The sequence below is a fragment of the Talpa occidentalis genome, unplaced genomic scaffold (assembly GCF_014898055.3).
Source record: "Talpa occidentalis isolate TD23 unplaced genomic scaffold, MPIMG_talOcc4v2.1 talOcc4.15, whole genome shotgun sequence".
In the NCBI taxonomy this organism is placed as follows: domain Eukaryota; kingdom Metazoa; phylum Chordata; class Mammalia; order Eulipotyphla; family Talpidae; genus Talpa; species Talpa occidentalis.
The window spans coordinates 57,675,273-57,695,546 of record NW_023601543.1 but is presented as its reverse complement, the minus strand read 5'-3'; the positions used below and the strand labels follow the sequence as shown (position 1 = coordinate 57,695,546).

Sequence of the window (20,274 nt, the reverse complement as noted above, 5' to 3'; positions counted from 1 at the left end):
TAATATGGATTAAACAGAAGAAACACAAATTTCCAATATGAGGCTTTTAAAATGTGACATCATTACAGACCCCACAAACATTAAAAAGATAATAAATGGATATCTGGAACAACATTAGGCAAGATCAAAGAGAACCATTTCTTTAAAAACTCAAGCTTTGAGGGGACACATGAATGAGGGCCAGAATAGGGGTGCATGACAGAATTATGAGCCCCAGATTAAGAGACCAGAGGGAAATACCTGGCAGAGGGAGTAAGTGGGGGAAGCAGTAGGGTCCTAGAGTGGGTGTTAATGTGGACACCACCGGGGAGAGCAGGAGTTAATGGTAGCCTGTGTGGCTAGAGGTGAAAGTAGGGCAAATCACAAGTGAAAGTAGGGCATATAATAAGTGAAAGGGGCAATGAAAGGCAGAGACAGCAAGAGGAGGTACTAAGGCATTGGAAAGGGCAAGTGTGAACTGTGAGGGTAAGTATAAATCTTCAAAAAAAAAACAAATGAAAAATTGTCCCCGGTGCCAAAGAGAAAGAAAACTCCCTCCCTTCTCTTAGCATTTCCTTTAGAAAATGTGCGAATATAAATGCTTTTTCTGTCTCAAGAGCTCTGTAGATCTTTTTAAAAGCTAAATTAAGCATTTGCCAGTTCTGGAGCTCAGGCATGCCTTTCGGGTGGCCTTGGAAGCTGTTGCCTTGTCTCCCTGTCTCTGAGAGTTTTGCTCCAGGAGATAATTCTCTGCATGTCAGAAAAATATGAGAAGTTTGCTTTTTCTTTCACTAAATGTGTGTTAATCAGTGTGTATGTACTGGATTGTACCTGTCTGGATATAAAATAAAAGGGTGAGATTTCTCTCTATCTTTGCAGTCTCTTTAGTAAGTTAACCTGCAATGCATATTGAAGAGTAACTGAATGCTTCTTCAGTAATAAAACTGCTTTGTTTCCCGCGTTTTATGGAAAGGAATTTCTGGGTTGGCAGATTATATTTTTAATCATAATTCTCCTTAACAAATTTGGCAATGATGACAGTCTAAATTGGCAGTTCGTAAATTGAGTGGGCCAATGGGGAGTCTTGCAGCCACACAACAGTTAGGTAAGAGCCGTGAATTATGAAATGTCTCCCTCCTACCTCTCCACTTCTTTGGAATATTGGTTGAATGAGTTACTATCTCCAAATTCAAGATTTTAGTGTGGGCTCTAGACTTCCACCAGGGTCACCATTAACTTAGGCAGTGGAAAAAATATGGGAAGCCAGAAATGTTACGTATAGGTCTTTATCTTAAATGGCTACAAAGTTAGGAAACTGCAGACTGCCCTCATTTCCACCATCAACTGCAGTGTTTAGGGATTCCCAAGACCACCCTTAGTTTTGATAATTCACTAGGATTCACAGAAATCACCATTATACTTATGGTTTATTACAACAAAAGAATACAGATTAAAGTCAATCAAGGGAAGTTCATGGGGCACAGTTCAAGAAAACATGAAAATACAGAGCAGATATGCTCTTAGTCCAGATTCCACCTCTAAGAGTCTCTTCTCATCCACACACCATGGTGCTAGAAAGCAGAAATGATAAAAAGGCTTGATCATGGAATAATTAAGAACTTGGATAAAAGACTGTGCTCCTGAAGGCAACAGGACAGTAGTTGTATTCATCCCTTGGAAAAAAGCAAATTAAAAAGGTGCTAGTCTGATAAATACCAAAGCCCCTAAAATTAGGGGCCCAAAGTCCCTAATGTTAAATCACATCATTAGCCTGACTGGTGTGGCCCAAGGCCTTCAGGTAAACAAAGATACTCTTTCCAAGGCTAATGGCCAGACCTCTCTTTGGGTAAGGTTGATTCTTTTTTTTAAGATTTATTTATTTATACAAGAACCAAGGCACAAGCCAGATGTGAAGGAGGATGAGAGGATTCACCAGAGACAGAGCGGGGAATAGAACAGGCAGACTGACTGAAACACACTGCTGAGGGGAGCAGCGGGCAAGACAGGAGAGGTCTGTCACACCATGTGGGATTCTCACCGGATGGCCAGGATCGAACTCGCGCTGCAGAGGCTGCGGACAGCTTCACAGTGCCGGGCTCAACTGCCTGCGCCACCAGGGAGGCCCAGGTAAGGTTAATTCTTTACTATACAATGGCTAAGATCTCTTTGCTATATTTGGAAAGGGTTTACATGTGAGAATCCAATCTTGCAGTGGCTTGAAGACATTTCCTTGGATTTGAATAAATTAATGTACGTGCTGGGGTTCTTAAAGGGCCTCATCCCAAGAAAATGAATTATTGGTATTTATAGCATAAGTATCATTCTAACAGGAAATTTAAAATATTATTTAGGTAGCCAAAGGAAAAATGGAGAAAAATTGAAGAGGAAATTCAAGAATTAAAGGCACAGAACTCTCTTTCTACTTTCTCTGCTGTCCCGAGTCACTCTACTCCCCCTGTGTCTGTCCTTCTCTGCCTCAAATAGACTATTAGAAAGAGAGAGATGATACTACTTTGGGCTGTTTGTTTCCTTAGTTAATGGATTTCCCTGCAAGGAGAGACAGGTCATGACTTCTTTGGCCAGTGTTGAATAATCTGCCCTCTCTGAGGACACATGTTTCTGTTCTTCATGCTCTGAGTCCACTACATGTCTTAGTCCAGATTCCATCTCTAAGAGTCCCTTCTCATCCACACACCATGGTGCCAGAAAAGCAGAAATGATAAAAAGGCTTGATCATGGAATAATTGAGAACTTGGATAAAAGACTTTGCCCCTGAAGGCAACAGGATGGACAGTAGTTGTATTCATCCTTGGAAAAAAGCAAATTAAAAAGGTGTTAGTCTGATAAATACCAATCCCAGGGGCAGGGGCAGGGGCAGGGATGAAGTGATATGTAATTTACATTTGTCTTGTGAAGATGGGAGGAAAACTAGTTCTTCCTATTTGGATTGCCAGCCAAGTTGATGTCATTAAGAAGTGACTAAGGTCTTCTGGGTAATTCACTGCCCTTCTTGCCAGCAGATATTACTCACTTAAAGGCCTCTTGTTCCTGAGAAGACCTGCAGAAGATTTCACAAGTACTCAACAGCACCCTTTCAGCTCACAACTTCTTGCAAGAGGAAGTGCTACTGTGTGGATTTTGCAGCCAGCAGACTTCACTAGTTCAATAGAGCAAGCACCCAGGAGGCACTGCATCAAGGAACATTCCAAGCTGCTCACAGCTATGAAGGAGCTAAGGGCTTTAGCTATTCATCATGAGGGGTACCTTACTGCCATACTTGAAGCCTTTCCGCTAAAGGTGAGCTAAGGGAAGTTGCAGGGGTGTGCCCAGCTGGAATACGAGTGAGGCCCCATTGATATCCATCAGTGGTTTGTTGAGACTTTCTCAAATTTACTTGCTTGGATCCAGAGGCAGATCAAAATCATGCTCCATCTTTGTCTCCACTCTTTTGCTGACTAGGCAAACTCAAATTAGGGAAAGGTTGGTGAGTAGGAAGACAAGGACAGACTATTATCAAATCTCGGCATTAGCTACTCAGTTCTGGGACAATTTAGAGAAAGACAAAGAAAAATTTAAACTGCTGTGTTAACTGTTCAATTAGAAACATTTGCTAAAGGGAGTAAGACCTATCCTGGACAACCTTGGAAGGGGCCATGGAAGAGGGGAAAACAGTACTCCATTATAGCAAGAAGTCAGGACACTAGGTAAAAAGACTTTAGAAAAGGTCAGGAAGATGTAGAAATTGCAGAAGCGAGGAAATCAGGGTTGCCCAGAAGGCTAGGATAATTGGCAAATGGCTTAAAATGGATAGGTTTAGGAAATCTTGGAGGTGGGAACTGGTGAACCATATTTTCAATAACTTTTCCTCAGGCTAACTTATGCTTGTCTTTTCTAGTAGATACTGGTATTATTTGTTCTGCAGTTTTCTTAGAAATTTGTCACCTTCTGTCTGCCGATAGGTCAACACATGTTGACATTTCAGGTCAGCCCCTACTTTTCTTTTCCTTCATTGGTTCTCGTAAAGATTGGTGCTCTAACTGAGGCATGCGCTTATGTTCTCCTGATTCTACCATAAAATGATTGGAAAGAGACCTACTTGCAAATTTGCTGTGCAAATAGAGCCTAGCACATTCTGTAGTCTGGCTGGAATGCTTATGGTGTTTCCTGGGGAAGAGGCATATTAGTTAGTTGCCATGTGCCTCTGAAGGAAAGAAATATGGCAGAGCAATAGATTGTGACATGCTGGTAAAGTACTCTCAACTGAACAAATTGATGAATCACATTGTGCCCTAGGAAATCAGGGTCCTGATTTAATTCATGATGTAGAATCGATAAAAAATACCTTACCAAGAGAACAAGCTATGCCATGTATAGAACAATAGCCTTTGTAAGGAGCTTAATTAGAATGAATAAAACTATAAGAGACTTAGAAAAACAAGGCATCATTTAAAAAGAGCATCAACCCAATATCACTCCCATACTTCCAGTAAAGAAAAGGTTAATTTGATAAACATGGTCAACCACTATTAGATCTTAGACTAGTGAATACATTTGTTGTTCCATTAATCACTATAGTTCTAAGTCCCGCAACTATTTTGACATCAGTACCATCAAACCTTTGCTACAAACCTTTGCTCTAATTTGTAGTCTGTTTTATTCACCCAGTATCTCAAAAGACCAATGGAAATTCTTTTTTCTTTTACTTCTAAAAGAGGCTTGTGTTTTTGGCAAAGATGTTGGGACCCTCTATTTTCTCATTTACGGGAAAATTTAGAGAAATTTGTTCCACCTGAAGGATCTAAGGTCAATATGTAGATGATTTGTTGGTAGCCTCAGAAACTAAGGAACAAGGAAGAACTGGTACTTTGGCTCTGTTGCAATTCTTTTGTTTGCCAGGGGCATAAGGTCTCACTAGACAAATTGCAACTTATGAAACTGAGGCAAAATACTTAGAGTATCTGTTATCAGTTGAATGGATGAAATATTTTTCAATCTAGGAGTCAATTCATTGTGTAAATGAATTACCCATTCCCTGTTCATGATGCAGATTTGATAATATTTGCTGATGGGTATTGGACTGGTGATAAGGGTGGCAAGGCTTCCTGTGCTGGGGTGATGTCATGAAACCTTGGAAGTTTATGTTTCGTCTGGAGTTAAATTTTATTAGAAGGTGAATCTGATCAGGGGGAACTAGAGAATGACTTCTTAATAGGTATGGGATTTCCTTTTGGGATCATGAAGATGTTCTGGAACTCAATTGTGGTGATAGATGTGTTACCCACCTAACTGGGCTGTATTGCTTGAACTCAGAAAAGTCAGACTCTGATTCACAAAGTTATTTACACAAAGGAAGCATTTTATTAGTGAGTGGCATCACACAGGGAGGACAGCAGAGTAAGTACTCAGAGAAGGTTGTGTCTCAGAGTTGCAAGGAAAGGAAGATTATATAGAAAAGAAAGGAATGTAGGAACATACAGGAGTGGCAAGAGTTTCTTCATTCTTGAGTCCAGGGCCTGGGGGCAGGAGGGGAAAAACCAGGCCATCTAGGGGTAGTCAATCACAAGACTATTGATGCATTTCTGGAGTAGCAACTTTCTTCTGTGTTGTGGATTAAAATGACCCTTGGGTGTTGTCAGGCACTGATATTATCAGCATCCTCAGAAAGAACAGAAATATTTCCTTAAGCATTAGGCAACCCATAATCATGGCTCTGAGGAAGGTACCGCAGTGGCTTTTAAAGGGGGGGTATGTCATTATTTTGGGCTCACAATTGCACAAAATTGTGAATGTACTAAATGGCACTGGCTTGCACATTTTAAAAGAGCTAAAATGGTAAATTTGATATATGTGTGTTCTACCACAATAAAAAAGTCTTGGTGTGGGGTACAGTATGTGTGAATAGTGGCCATTGGAGTGGATACAAGTGAATAAACAGTGTGACCAAATGGGGGAAATCTGGGGCACGGTGAGCTGTCCCGACCCGCGGGATTCGGAGGCACGGGAAGAGAAGGGCTGAGGATTGAAATGAGGGGCTTGACAACTTGACGCTAGCGTTTGCTTCTTTATTTTTCCTTTATCCTTTTCCTACTTTTACATGTCTTTCTTTTTCCTGACTTTCTTACTTCCCTGGCCTTCTCTCTGCTCCTCTCGCAGTAACCCTTGCCGTATCTCCTTACAGACTCCTCGCAATCCCTCGTGATTCCTCCCGATTCCTCTCCCCGCCTCCTGCGGTTCCTTCCTTATATCCCTGTAGCTCCTCCCATCATGCCTCTCAGTCTCGCGTGATTTACAGGAGAACGCAGGGGTCTCTCCGAAGGCGAAAAACCTAATTCATCGAGCACATGTGCAACATGGCGCATGCTCCAGGCGGCTCCGGACAGTGAGCGGGAAAAGATTTGAGATTTGAGCACTTGGTAAAGTAGGAAGGCCTGGGAACCAGGAAAGGATGAGTGGATATGAATGGAGGTGACTGAGAGTGTTGAACTTTTATAGGTGAGTGAGTTCTATGCCTCTGGAAAGCAGTGTTGGTTAAGAAATCCCCCACCCTTTTGTGTTCAGGGAAGACGTAACTGTAAAATGATCTGTATTAGTCAGCTCAGGCTGCCATAACAAAATACCATATCTGGGTGAGAAATAAATTTATTTCTCACAATTCTGTGGGCTTAGAAATTTAGATCAAGGTACCAGCTAAATGAGTTCCTGGTGAGCCCACTGTCCTGCCAGGCAGAGAGCCACTGTGCCCTCACATGACCTCTTCTTGTAAGCTCTCCAGTGTCTCTTATTAACATAAAAAAAAATTGTTGCTTAATATTTTCAGAAATACTTGTTCATAATTTACCCTTTCTGCCCACAATATATGTCGTTGTGCTGTTTTAGTATTAAACACTTAAAAGTTTCCCATTATTATTAGGATAAAAACCTGAATCCATAGTGTGGCCAAAAATCCTGCATGACCTGGCTCCTGCCTTGGGGGTTTCTTTTTATAAAGGCACTTATCCCATCAGACTTCAGCCCCACCCTCATGACCTCAAATAACCCTAACTACCTCCCAAGGTCCCATCTCCAAATAACATCACATAGGTGATTAGGTTTTCAACATGAGAATTTGGGGGTGGGGGGCACATTCAGTCCACCCCTCCCCCATTTGCACCAGTATTATCACCCATGGGGGACTGAATCAATGATGCCTTCACCACCACTAGCCTGATAGTATCTATCCAAAGGACTGTGCTTCCCTGAGCTTCCCCCATGTCCTTTGCCTTATCTTCTTGAGAGGACTGCCCACCCCATGCCCTTTCCCCGCATCTTCCCCATGGTACAGATCTTAAAGGAATGTATTATTCCTGGTTTTTCCTCCCACCCTTCTCCCTGGTGACAGTTAATGAGGAGAACTGTACTATCTCAGCACCCCCCCTCCCATGCCCATCCACATCTCTGCAGTGCTAGCTCCCTACAGGGTGGTAGAGGGAGGGAAGCTCTGGTCCCTAGGTCTAAATTTGTACATCCAGCTCCCACCAGGCCCCCAAACATGTGCATAACTCATCCATTACTAGACTTTGCACAAAGGGCTCACTCTAACCACCAGGTTTTCCAATTCCCACAGAAACCCCTCTCTTCCAAACTTTAAAGTATTTCTGCACTGTATGGAAGAGTAACTTTCACAGAGCTGTCTGCTTCCTTGACAATGGTGTATTGGCATGGCCATTTTTTCTGGTGTGCCAACTGCGATCATTGTGGTTATGGAACAGCATCACAAGCGCTATTGCTCCTGGCTACCAGCACCTCTGGCTTTGGGAAGGAAGGAAGATTGCATTGGAGCAGGTGTAATGTCTGATGGTGTAGACAGTGGGGTAAAGGACCAAGAAAGTAGTTGGCTGAGGAGGTTACTGTCACTACTTCACACTCCAACTAATGGTGAATAAAAATACACTTGCTAATCCTTTTGCAATATTTTTAATTTTTGTTATTTGATAGTTGAAAAATAGCTCATTTCTTTTTCTTGTGTTTAATTATCAATGAGGGTGTCTTTTTTTCATTTTTTCCTTTTTATATTTCTTTTGTGAATTGTTCTTTTACATACATTGCTCTTTTTGTCTGTAGGGTTTTAAATCTTTGTCTACTTTTTAAACTTTTAAGGGATCTATAACATAGATTAAAATCTTTTGACATAGATATTTGATTGAAATACACAGAGAAAGGGTATAATGTATACAGTTTCATGACTTTCTACAAATTGGAAACACCAGTGTAACCTGTACCTGCATCAAGAAGCAAGAGATGACAAGCCACTCAGAAACCTCAACCACTATTCCCTGGCCCATGGGTGACCACTTTCTGATTTCTATTATCATAGATCATGTTTGCCTGTTCTTCAATGTCTTGTAGATAATCTCATACATTAGTACTCTCTGGGTATGACTTCTTTCATCCAATCGTAATGCTTTTGAGATTCATCCTTGTTATTTTGTGTATCAGTAGTTTGTTTCCTTTTCCATTACTGTGTTTTTTTTCTGTTATAAATATATCAAAACTGTTTATCCATCCTACTTCTGATGTATGTTCCTATTTTGGCTATTACAAACAAATATTTCTAGGAATATTCTTGTACATGTTTTGGTGGACACACATGTGTACATTTCAAGTGGACATAGGCCTAGGAGTGGGATTACTAAGCCCTAGGTAAGCGATGTGCCCAGCATTAGTAGATTCAGCTGAAATGTTTTCCAAAGTGGCTGTACCATTTACTTTCACCAAATGTGAGAGTTCCTGTTGTGCCACATTCCTAGCCAACATTTGGATTTTGGTTCTTAATTTTAGTACTCTGTTATTATATAGCAGTATCAGGGAATTGCAAATTCCCTGATAACCAATGATCTTGAACACTTTTTTATGTTTATTGCCCACTTGGATATCATCTTTTGTGACGTCTGTTCAAATATTTTTTCTAGTATTTCTAGTGTATCATCTATAATTTACTGATATGTAGGAATTCTTTATAATGTCTAGTCTACCTTTGATAGATATAATGTCTATAATGATATATATGTCTTTTATAGATATAATGTCTATAGTATACCTTTGATAGATATAATGTTTATAATGTCTAGCATACCTTTGATAGATATAGGTATTGCAAATATCTTGGAGAAAGCTGGTTTTGAAATTATTAAACAGTAGCTTCTCACAGAAGAATATTGACTTTTTACTTAAAAATATTACTTTATTTCTTTCAAACTGATTGGACAGAAATATGCGATGACAGGGATTTGTGTCCTCAAGGACGTGGGCTGTGGACTTCACCCCGGGAGGAGTGGAATCATCCGGGGACCTTACCCAGAGGACCTCATACAGAACAGTGATGCTAGTGAACTATAGTCATTTGGTATCTGTGGGTGAAGATGGTTTTCTTGAGTGCTTCACAAGGTGCTCAATAAAATAAATTTCCATCTCTGAAATGCTTCACTACTTTGAACTCAGGTTACAGGGAATAAGGTTTTTTTAATCCCTCTTAGACTAAACAAGGTGTCTTTTCATCCTATGTCACATTTATACTCATTAAAATGTACCTTCTGAATTACTTGAAGGCCATGAAGCCCACACAGATGTGCCTGAGTCTTGTATCATTTCCTACTATAGGGTATCCTGTTACCAAACCAGATGTGATTGTCTCTTTTGAGAAGAGAGGTGTTTGGATCATGCAGAAAGAAATCCCAAATTCAAGTTGCACAGGGAAATAGGAAGAGAACAGAATGGAGATGATGACTGTAAGACACCAGTGGGTCGGTGAGGGCTGGGCACCTTTGAAAGTTCAGAAATGACTTCCTAAAAGAGGTTAACATTTTTTGCTAATTCTAAATTGTTAGTCTTGTGAGTTATTGTCTGAAGGTAATCATGCAATGAGATGGTGAGGCAGTCTGGCCTCTTCTTTCTGCTTATTCTCTTAGTTACCTCAGTTATTTTCAGCTTTCTTGGAAGGCTTCCATTCTTTTGTTTTTAATTAATATTTTTATATTAATGAAGTACCATTGTTTCACATCCTTGTTAATATTTTGGCAGTATAGGATTTCTCCCTCAGGTGTGGGCACCGTAGCGCTCCCACCACCGAGGCACCCATAGGCCTCCACCATAGTCCATGGTGCTCTCCCCGTCCCCGTCCTCACCCCTCTTCCTCCCCTTCCTCCTCCCCCTTTGGATTCCTTAGATCTATATGATCAGCTTTCAAGGGTTGGTTTTAGTTTGTCTTTGTGGAACAAAGTGACACCATCGAGCATTTATCTTTCTCCTTTTGGCTTATTTCACTTAACATAATCCAGAAGGCTTCCATTCTTTTTTGAGTCTCCCCCGCCGCCCCCTCCCCACCACCACCTGCCAAATCCTGGATCTGCTACTTTTTCAATATCCTTTTTTTCCTTCTTGTGGCTCCCTAAGCTATTTCATCTTCTCTCCTCCATTTTAAGGTATTTTTCTTAAACAATCGAAATCATTTATAGTTATTGTTACTTTTTTGTTCCAATGTCTATTAGAGCAATATTGGGTTTCTGCCCCCCCCCCCAAGCTCAGAGTATAGGAGAGATGTGTACTTTGAATCTCGTTCTGATTGTTATCCATCTATCTGCTTCTGACAAAGGGGTAGTCACATGGTATGCCTTCTTTCCAGAAGCCTGGCAAGCTGATGACCAGCTGGAATGTACCAGGAAAACCAAAATAGACACACGAGGCAAGCTGCATTCATTAACAAGAAAAATGTGACTAAGGAGAGAGGCGATGAATGTAATAGATTTCCTCAGAACACAGGGGTACTTTCTTCATTGCATACACCTGATATGTAAGACACACGGACACAGTTTTAAAGATAACTTAGGCTTTGCAGCTCAGAAATATGAATATAATGGATATGGGAAATTATTAATTCATGGCAGGTGTGAGAAAGGAACAGAATGAAACCTCACAACTCGCGTGGGAAATGTCATAGTCATACCTGTCCTTTGTTTAGCATAACATCACGCAAGCTGGAGAGAAAACCTGTGAATTTTTTTGTGTAGAAACCCCTTAGCAAGCATTCACTCTTTATTGTTTATCATATCACTTGTGCAGGAGAGAAAACCTATGAATGTTCAAAATGCAGAAACACCTTTAATCAAAAGGCACTCCTCAGTATACTTCAGAGAACACACACAGAGAGAAACCATATGGATGTAGTGAACGTGGCAAATCCTTTAGAGAGAAATCAACACTGCGCAGATATCCAATAACTCATATGGGAGAGAAATCTTATATATGTTCAGACTGCATCAGAGCCTTTCCCCTAAGCTGAGTCTCAGTGCTCATCAAAGAATTCATTCAGGAGAAAAAACTGATGGATGTACCATATGTGGAAAAGTGTTCTTCCAGAATTATTTCATGTTCCATCAGAGAGCTCATACAAGAGCTCATACAGGAAAGAAATCCTATGACTGTCCTGAATATGAGAAAAAAATCCTTTCAAAAGTTAAAACTGATTATGAGTTAAAGAACTCAGAGGAGAGAAACTTTATGAAAGAACTAAAAATTGTCTGTGGCGGTGGGGTATGGGTGAGTGGGTGGTGGATACATTATGGTGGTAATACCTGGTGAGGATACCCCAATGTTACCTTAATTAAAAATAAATAAAAATGAAAAAATAACAGACAGAAAACCATAAAAATGGAAAATCCTTTACAGAAAAGTCAAATAAAAAGAAAATGGTGAGGTGGGAAATCATGCTTTAGCTAAGGTGGTCAGGGAAGGCCTTTCTGAGGACATGACATTAGAACTTAAACTTCAAAATGAAGCACCAGTCATACTGGGGATGAAGCGCATTCCAGGCAGAAGGAATAGCAAGAGTCAAGGTCCTGAGGGAAAAAACTGGCCTCTGTATGCATTTGCATGGGTAGATGATGAGTGACTATTTACAGCAGAGGTTGTTCAAGGCTATGTAACGTTTTGAAGCCTTGAAGATGTGAGAGCCTTCAGCTGGAAGCCAAACCTCACTGTAAATCTGGGCACAGATATCAGAAAAACCCGGTGTAATTAATTTCAATCAGCACAGTACAGTAGAAATGGCATAAAGGTAATATTTCAGATTTAAGGCCAAACTCTCATAGACGTTAATAAAATCTATTATTTAGAACAGCTGTTTTGTCATCACTCCTAATGGGGAATTGGTGCCCTCTATAAGAAAAAAAGAGTTTACGGAATGATATAAAGTTACAAATGTAAAGATAACCACTAAAGGGGCAATGATTATAAATATACTATAGATATTCTAAATTTTACTAGAAATGATTCATAATCAGAACAATGTTAAAAAAAAAAAAAACATTAGGGCATTAAAGTAGCGAACATTTACGTCAGTATTTCTGCTCCAGCCTGTTCTACAGTCAAGATTTTGGCTGCATTTCTGTTATAGAGCAGCTTCTATGTGTGAGCCTTTCTTTTTCCTGAATCTGATCATGCAGTCTTCCCAGAAATAAATTAAATCCACCAGAATTTATTTCTGCTGCCCCCTAGTTTTACTGAGAAATAATTGACATACATTGTTGTATTTGATGAATAAATATCATATTCAGCAATTGCTGTCCAGAATGATAGCCTTGCGTGCAGTGACAGCTGTTTTTAGGATCATCCCTGCTTATCTTGGATGGAGGGAATGCTGCAAACAAGGCTCTGGGTAGTTAGTATCCAGAGTATCCACCCCCAAGCAAAGAATGCAAATGAAGGATTGTTCCTCTCAGGGGAGATTGCCTAGGGGGCCGGCCAGAACAAGGAGAAAGAATGGTAAATTCAAATTCCTAAATTCTCTGCTGAAGACACAGACTGAAACCTAGGAAGTCTATAAAAAGAAATGATTACCTTTTGCATCCATTACTGGCCTACGTTTCCAGTCTGTCATTTTTGAGAAAGGGAGTGGGGGACATAGGGTTAGAATAGTAATATGTGGGAGGATGTGGGAGAATGTGATTACTTTAAACCTCTAGTGCTGATGTAAGTTGAAACCAATTGCATTTTCCCTGAAGAGACTGTATCTGCTTTAACTGAAGAATGTAGACCTCAATGCGGAGTGATACTTCCTAAGAGAAGCCAATTTTCATGTCCTTTTTCACCCCACCCATCTCTCTCTGGACCTATAACTGCCTTCTGTACCAAGCACTTTTTGTGCATTACAAACATTAATTTATTTAATTTTCCCCCAAACCCCATGAGGTAGTTTCTATCATTATCATCCTCACTTAACAGATGAGGAAACTGAGACACAGAGAAATTAAGTGCTTCAACCAAGGCAACACAACCAGTATGTGGTAGATGTGGTATCTGAACCCAGGAGAACCTATGCTCTTAATCACTACACTATACTTCATCCCTCACTCCCCAAGTGATCTGGTGTCCCCTAATTAGAACTTTGAATAATACACAAAGGAATTGATTGAAGGAGGCACTGGAAAAATGAAGAGCCATGCAGCAGAGGTCTCTTGCATTGTTTATAGATACCATCCTTTTTATAAAATCCACAAAAGTAAGAAAAGAATGGAAAATAAAACCTTGATCTCTGGGAATCTAGGTCATCAATCATTTTTGCTTATTTCCGGTTTTAATTGCAAATTACAGCCCTTGAGCCATTCAGATAAATCATGGCCAGAGCAGTGCCGGGTCCAAGAATCCCTGGGAAATGAAAGGAGAGAGGATGAAGTAGGTAGGTTGATGGGGTATCAGCACCACCTCCCAGCTGCCCAGGGTCCAAGAAGCCATCTCCATGAACTTACCAGGCCATCATACCAATCTGTGAGGATACCACCTGCTTGGCACACAAGATGTCATCCAGAATGTGGCGATTAAGCAGGTCTGGGGAGAAGAGAGGAACGTGGTCACCTGGTTTCTGGGTTCCTTGGGGCCTGAACAACCTCAACTACTACATTGGCTGATTTTAGATGACCCTTGATTAACTTGTAAACTGGTTATGAATTACCTCAGCTGCCATGTTGGCTGATTAGGAAGCTACTCAACTGCAAGGTTAGTCAGCCTTGGTGACTTCAAACACTATGTTACCAAGGCCTAGATAAACTCAACTCCCATTTTGATTGGTTACTAATGACTTCAATCTCCACGTTGGCTAGTCCAACTTCAGCTACTAAGGTATCTGGTTTTAGATTATCTCAACTGTCATGGTAGCTGGACCAGGATGACTGACCTTAAACTGTCATTTTAATAGTTAATGATACCCACTGCCATGATGACCAGTCCTGGATAACCTCAACTGGCATTTTTAATGGTTGTAAATAATTTCAACCTCCATGGTAACTGGTCCAGGATCTCAACTTCCAGTTTAGCTAATCCTGGACTATTTCAACTTCTATATTGTCTTAGCAGCTACTCTTGCCCACCTGTGACTATGTAGGTGCCTCTCTTTTTCTTTCTCCTTTTCCTAATAAGCCTGTCCTTTTAAAATGTAAAAAAAAACACCACACTTCCATAATGTCTTAAACTAAACAACTTCTACTTTCTAAGTAGTCTTGAAAAACCTCAGCATTCATGTTACCCTGTGCTTGGACAACTCCAGCATTTAAACTGGCCAACCCAGGGTGACTTCTTTTGTCATTGTGGCAGGACTTGGACAACTTCCACCTCCATTTGGACTGCCCCCAAATAACATGAATCTCCATTTTGGCCTGTCTTATACAACCTCGAACACCATTTTGATCAACACTGAACAACTTTTACTGCTATTCAATTTTGTCCTCAACACTATCACACAAGTTCTCTCCTTTCTGCACTGAGGTACCTTGTTTCTGTTTCTACAACCAGACTTCTGCCTCTTGCTTCAGAGCCTGAACTACCTCAACCCTAAGTCAGGATAATCTCTCCTCCATTCCATATGGAGTTAAGTTTCTTGTTTGCTGAGTCCCATAAGACTGCACCCTCCATTCTAGGTGAGTTTTGGGAGCTCTGAATCCTCCTGACCTAGCCAACCTCTCAGCACAGCCTGGATCAGGATACAGGATGCTGTTTCTAAAAGCCAGGGAACTCTGCTCCTTTCCCTATCATTTTTTTTTTTTGCTTGTTACTGGAGATTATGGCTTAGATAACCTTGCTGTCTGTTTTAGGAGTGGGGCCAGGCAGGGATTCAGGGTGTCCGAAATTGCTGCCTCACCTCGACACTCCATGTGACAGAGGTTCTGGGTGGGTGTAACACCATTGTCACACCACCAAGCAGAATTCAGCTGGAAAATGCCATATTCACTACTGCCATCAGGATTATGGTCCACGAAGGAGGTATCAAAGCCACTCTCATAGTGTGCCATGCATAGCCCTGGGACAGGGAGGGGGTAAGAGCAGGTAGGTATGGTGTTTGGGATTAGGGGAGGGTAGGAGGGGTTGGGGACAGGGATGATTGTCATCTCAGTTGTGGGGGTGATGATCTTGGTCTGGTGGTAGTGTTGATGTTGGTGATTCTGGTAAAATATCAGTGATGGTGGTGGTGATGATATTCATGATGATAACAGAAGTGATGCTATTTGTTGATGGTAATGATGGTGCTGATGGGAGTGATGAGGGGGATGGTTGTGAGGCCAAAGATGGTGATGACGACATCAGAGTTAAAGCAGTCATCACAGTTGGTCAGGGGATGGCTGAGAGGATCATTTCCTGACCTGGGGAGGTGAGAAATTACATGGGGAGCCTGGATCTGAGTGTGGTGGGAAGCTCAGGATGTGAGTGGGACTTGGGGTAATTGGAGTCTCACAGTCTCCAACGCTGTAGCCCTTGTAGTTGTTGAGACCCGCCTTCTGCAGCCTTGATGCCAGTTCACAGCGTTCATATATCTTGTTATCCACAGTGGCAACCATCAGCGTGGCCAGGATGACCACTGCAAAGCCCCAAGCCTGCATTTTGATGCCCACAAGCCTTGCAAGATGGCTCCTTACTCCAGTCTTTACCCCACAGTGTTCAAAACCAAGAGCATTCTGGAACTCTGGACTCTATGAGCAAAGATCTAAGTGAGAGATTCTGGAACACAGAAGTGACCTCACCATCTGTCCCAGTGCCAGATCTGTTAGAGATACACGCACAAGCAAAAAGAAAGATACTGACATACACAGAGATGGAAATAGACAAAAACAGAGAGAAACCCAGGGAGAGAGGGTCTAGGGACACACAAGGGACAGACAGGGCTCAGCTACTGGGCCTCATACTTGGCCCCATTCCTCAATACTGTTCCACTCCACTCTCATTCATCATGTCTATCACTGGGTTCCCTCCATTCCCCCCACTCTGCTGAGTAGTCAGAGAGGAGACAGCATGTTACCTACACAACAAAAGAGAAGAAAGATACAGTGAGAAAGTAACAAACAGGAGAATAGAAAGCATTTGGAAACAAAAAATAGAAGTGCCAAAATAAAGATATGTTAAAAAGAATGGCAGGTAAAGTGAAGGAAATCTCTCACAGTAGTTCATCATGTCTTACTGTCTGTTGTCTCCACTTCCTGACACTGTCCAATGGCTCCCTTCACTCCCTTGTGGCCCAGCCTCCAGCACTGGTCATTAATGTGGGGCCTCATTCTCACCCTCACTCTCTTTCTGCCCCACCCTTCTACTCTCTCAAATGCTGCCCCCGTAAGGCCCCATTTCCAGGAACTCTCCCCCACATTACTCCTCCCAATGCTAATTTGTCACTCATACAATAAAGCAAGGGCTTCACTGCCTCCATTTCCTCTCACTCTGCTTCTCATTATCTTCTTCATTGACATTCACTCTCGATGTAACCCCTACTCCCACCTGTCACTTATCACCCACCACTGTCACACTCTGCCTCGAATTCACCATGTTCTGCTCATTGGGCCCTTTTTCCCCACTTTACTCACCCTGGGTCATGTGACCTTCATCCCCTTCCCTTTGCCTCACAATACCTACATGTACTCGCCTTCTGTGCTCTACTTCCACCTCTCTCAACCTGCCGCACCCACTCACGCACTGGCTTCTGCTCACTTCCCTGAGCTGAATCACACCAGGGCCCCTGCATGTTCCGGGAACAAACTCTGCCCTGAAAGCGCCTGTCTGGTGGCAGCCAGCCCCTCTTTCACCTCTAGCCACTCTCTGTCCCTCATAGTATTCCCACACACACAACCGCGCTGACTCACGTACTCACTCTCTACCGCTTACATCTCCATTCCCTCCGATTCTGTCCCTCGTGCACCCCTTTCCTCTATGCCCCACATGACCTACATTCACTTCACTCTACTGCTCATTCACTCCTTCCATTGCCCTCTATCCCTCATCTCTCCTGGCCCCGCTTACTCCCAATTTGCCCTTCACCATTGCTCACCCCACCAGTCCCATGTGTCTGCCATTGACTGATACATCGGCCAAGACACAACACACTGATATATCGTCTGCACCTACCACCACTACCACAAACCCCAGGGACTTCAGGGGGTGGGAAGGGCAGCCCCTCTTGGAGGCAGGTCGTTCAGGCTTAATGTGGCAGCTCCAAGGTCAACAGAGACCTGCTCCCATGCTTTTACTCGGCCATACTCACTTGCTACCTCATGGTCCAAAATGACTGCTCACAGTTGGCAACATTTTTTATATTTTTGGTAAAATGCATTTTAAGATTAGCAACTGTAATCATGACTCACCAGTGAGGTGGGGCAGCTTACTCATTGTCTTTGGGTGCGAGTGTCACATTGTGTAGGCTGTGTGGTGAGACCAGTTTTCAGATTTCCACACTCCTTCATCTAGTGACCTGCTGCTTAGGCTGCTGTATGAGGAAGTTGCACCTGCAGGGGCTGATGGCAGAGGATGCCCAGGACAGAATGAAGGTCCTAGCTTCTAAGCCTTTTGAAAAACCGTCCTCACATAGCTTGTGGATGTGCACTGTGAAGCCTGGGGAAGTTTCTGAGGGGCTGTATCCCTGGCTCATGAACCTTCCTGGAGCTGGCGATCTCTGCATCCCAACACCAGTCAACCTTTAAGGATTTTCCCCTCTGTGTGTGTGTATGTGTGTGTGTGTGTGTGTGTGTGTGTGTACACAAGGTGGTTGGGGGTGCACAAGGGTGGTGGGGGGTTTGCAGGCTGGAAGAGGGCAGACTGGGATGGGCCCTAAAGGTCCAGCCCCCCTCCTATTTTCCACCTCCTAATGCATCCAGAGTACTGACAAATCTTTTACCCAGGAGGTGCTGATCCTTCAGGAAGCAAGAGATTTGGGTTACTCCCTGCTTTCTCTCTTTGATTTATCTGCCAGGAAGCTCCTTCCCTATTTCTGGTATAAACATACATTGGCTAGTTTTAATGATTCTGGAATGAGGCCCCTCAGATACTTTCTGGAAGTTCTGTGGGATGTTGAATAAACAAAGAAAGAATTACTGGGTAGAAGTTAAGGATGTGATCTTGAGAACTTTTGTAAACTTGGGCACATTACTTATTCTCTCTGTGACTAGTTTCCTCATCTGACCAGTGAGGACCATAGCACTGTTCACAGATGCGGGAACTACAGGAGGAAGGTTGTCTCATGTATATTGCATGGGTCTGGCACACACTCAACTAGGTCGAAGCCCCATTATCACTTGCTGGACTATTGGCAAGAGTGTTGTTATTGGTCTTCCTGTTTTTACCCTTGCCCTCTGTAATCTGTTTCCACAAAGCAGCCTGCAGGCCATCTTTTCATTTTTGTCTCATTCAAAAGATGTATGTATATTGGCTTTCCCCTGGCGGTGCAGCGGTTGAGTGCTGGGCTGCGAAGCTGCCTGCAGCCTCTGCCGCGCCGGTTCATTCCCCGGCTGCCAGCGAGGGTCCCACAAAAGATGTGTGTGTGTGTATATATATATATATATATATATATTCACACACATCAAATTTTATTAAATAATCAGAATAATAATCTCTTACATAGTGTTTGCTATGTGCCAGCCATTATTCCAAACCATTTACCATTATCAACTCATTTATCACCACAATCTTAATGAGGCAGGTATTGTCATTTTATAGATGAGGAAACCTAGCACAGAGAAGTCAAGAGTCCTGCCCTAGGTTACAGAGCTAGTAGGTGGGAGTGTGAAAGCAAGCTGTCTCCATTGTGTTCATTTGTTTTTTTGGTTCTGTTTTCTTCCCTGCTATACTCCCAAGTCTATACTCCCAAGAACACCACCTGGCATAGAGGAGGTGCTTATGCAAATCCCTGTGGAGGTCAGGTTCCAGTGGTGCAAAACAGATAATAAACAAGTAAAATAAACGAGCATTTTATATTTTTTTAACGTTAATATATAATGCTAGGTTGTTTCAGACTTCTTTTTAAAATCTGATCCCTCTTATGGCTTCCTATTATGTCAGAATGAAATATGAGCTCTGTCCCAGGCAGAGGGGGCCCTACAGCATCTGGCCCCCACTCGCACTCCCTTTCCCACACCTCCTATACTGCCAACACACTGACACTCTCCGTTCCCCCAACACACCAAACTCGGTCCAACTTCAGGGCCCCTGCAACAGTTGTGCCCTCCACCAGAAAGCTCTTTGCTTCAGATATTTGCGTACCCAGCTTCTTGAGGTCTGCATAACTGTCACCTCCGACGAAAGGAGATCCAAAGAAAGACACCTGTCAGCCACTACTCAAACACCTCCCTTTCAGCCCAGGGTGCGTCTCTCTGTGTCTATGTCTCCTGCAGCGGTTTTATTCTTCAGCTTGTTTGTCTGTGTACCTTTCTTCAAGCGCTGGGCTGTCAACTCTCAGCCCCAGCCACTGGATGGAGCCAATGATCTTTTTCTGTTTCCCGCTTTTGTGCACCCAAGGCAATGCCGCCACGCACCCCGCCTTCCAGTTCGAATTACACCTGCAAACCCGATGCTGCCATCCAAGTATAAAGCACCAAATTCCGGCCTAACAGAATTTCCCTTCATTGGGCTCTTCCCCTCCCCGCATAGGAAATTGGTTTGGAGTCTTAGGAATGACGGCCTCTGAAAAATAAAGTAAACACCTGCTTAACTCGGCCGCCCACGAGGTGCACCACACGGTGGGCGCGGTCACCGCCTGGGAGCAGTGACGTCACCGTCGAAACTGTCTGCGCCTGCGCCATGGCCCGTCCCCTTGCGTCGGGCGGGCGGGAGAGTGGGCCCCATGTTGACTATTGGCGGACGCGGGCTCAAAGCCCACACTGAGGGTGCGCATACCAGGCGCCGCAGCACTGTGTGCTGCGGAGCCGACTCTGTCCCGAAGCGGAAGTGCTTCTGGGGGCCTGTTCTTGTAACGGTCTCCTCGGCCGCTAGCTGAGAATTGTGGAAGAGTGAGATGGAGGG

The 20,274-nt window shown here is 42.9% G+C and overlaps 2 protein-coding genes across 2 annotated transcripts in view; one reads left to right on the top strand and one right to left on the bottom strand.

Moving 5' to 3' along the window:
- Nucleotides 1–13,465: 13,465 nt before the first annotated feature.
- On the bottom strand, nt 13,466–15,951 carry SPACA5 (sperm acrosome associated 5). Its single transcript, XM_037512463.2, has 4 exons — nt 15,734–15,951; nt 15,143–15,301; nt 13,758–13,836; nt 13,466–13,656 (listed from the first exon to the last, which is right to left on the bottom strand). The coding sequence occupies exons 1-4, from the start codon at nt 15,876–15,878 to the stop codon at nt 13,560–13,562; spliced, it is 480 nt and encodes a 159-aa protein (XP_037368360.1). The 5' UTR covers nt 15,879–15,951; the 3' UTR covers nt 13,466–13,559.
- A 4,220-nt stretch (nt 15,952–20,171) lies between these two features.
- The window catches only part of ZNF182 (zinc finger protein 182), a 36,826-nt gene continuing 36,723 nt past the window's right edge, over nt 20,172–20,274 (top strand). Inside the window, exon 1 of the mRNA XM_037512456.1 lies at nt 20,172–20,261. The gene's annotated coding sequence lies outside the window, so the exon portion shown is untranslated. The remainder of the gene's footprint in view (nt 20,262–20,274) is intronic.

Coding starts and splice junctions, on each gene's coding strand:
- SPACA5 (XM_037512463.2), bottom strand. CDS start 15,878: ATGCAGGCTTGGGGCTTTGCAGTGGTCATCCTGGCCACGCTGATGGTT. Junction 13,837..15,142: donor CTGTCACATGGAGTGTCGAG/GTGAGGCAGCAA, acceptor TCTTCTCCCCAG/ACCTGCTTAATCGCCACATT. Junction 13,657..13,757: donor CAGATTGGTATGATGGCCTG/GTAAGTTCATGG, acceptor TTCATTTCCCAG/GGATTCTTGGACCCGGCACT.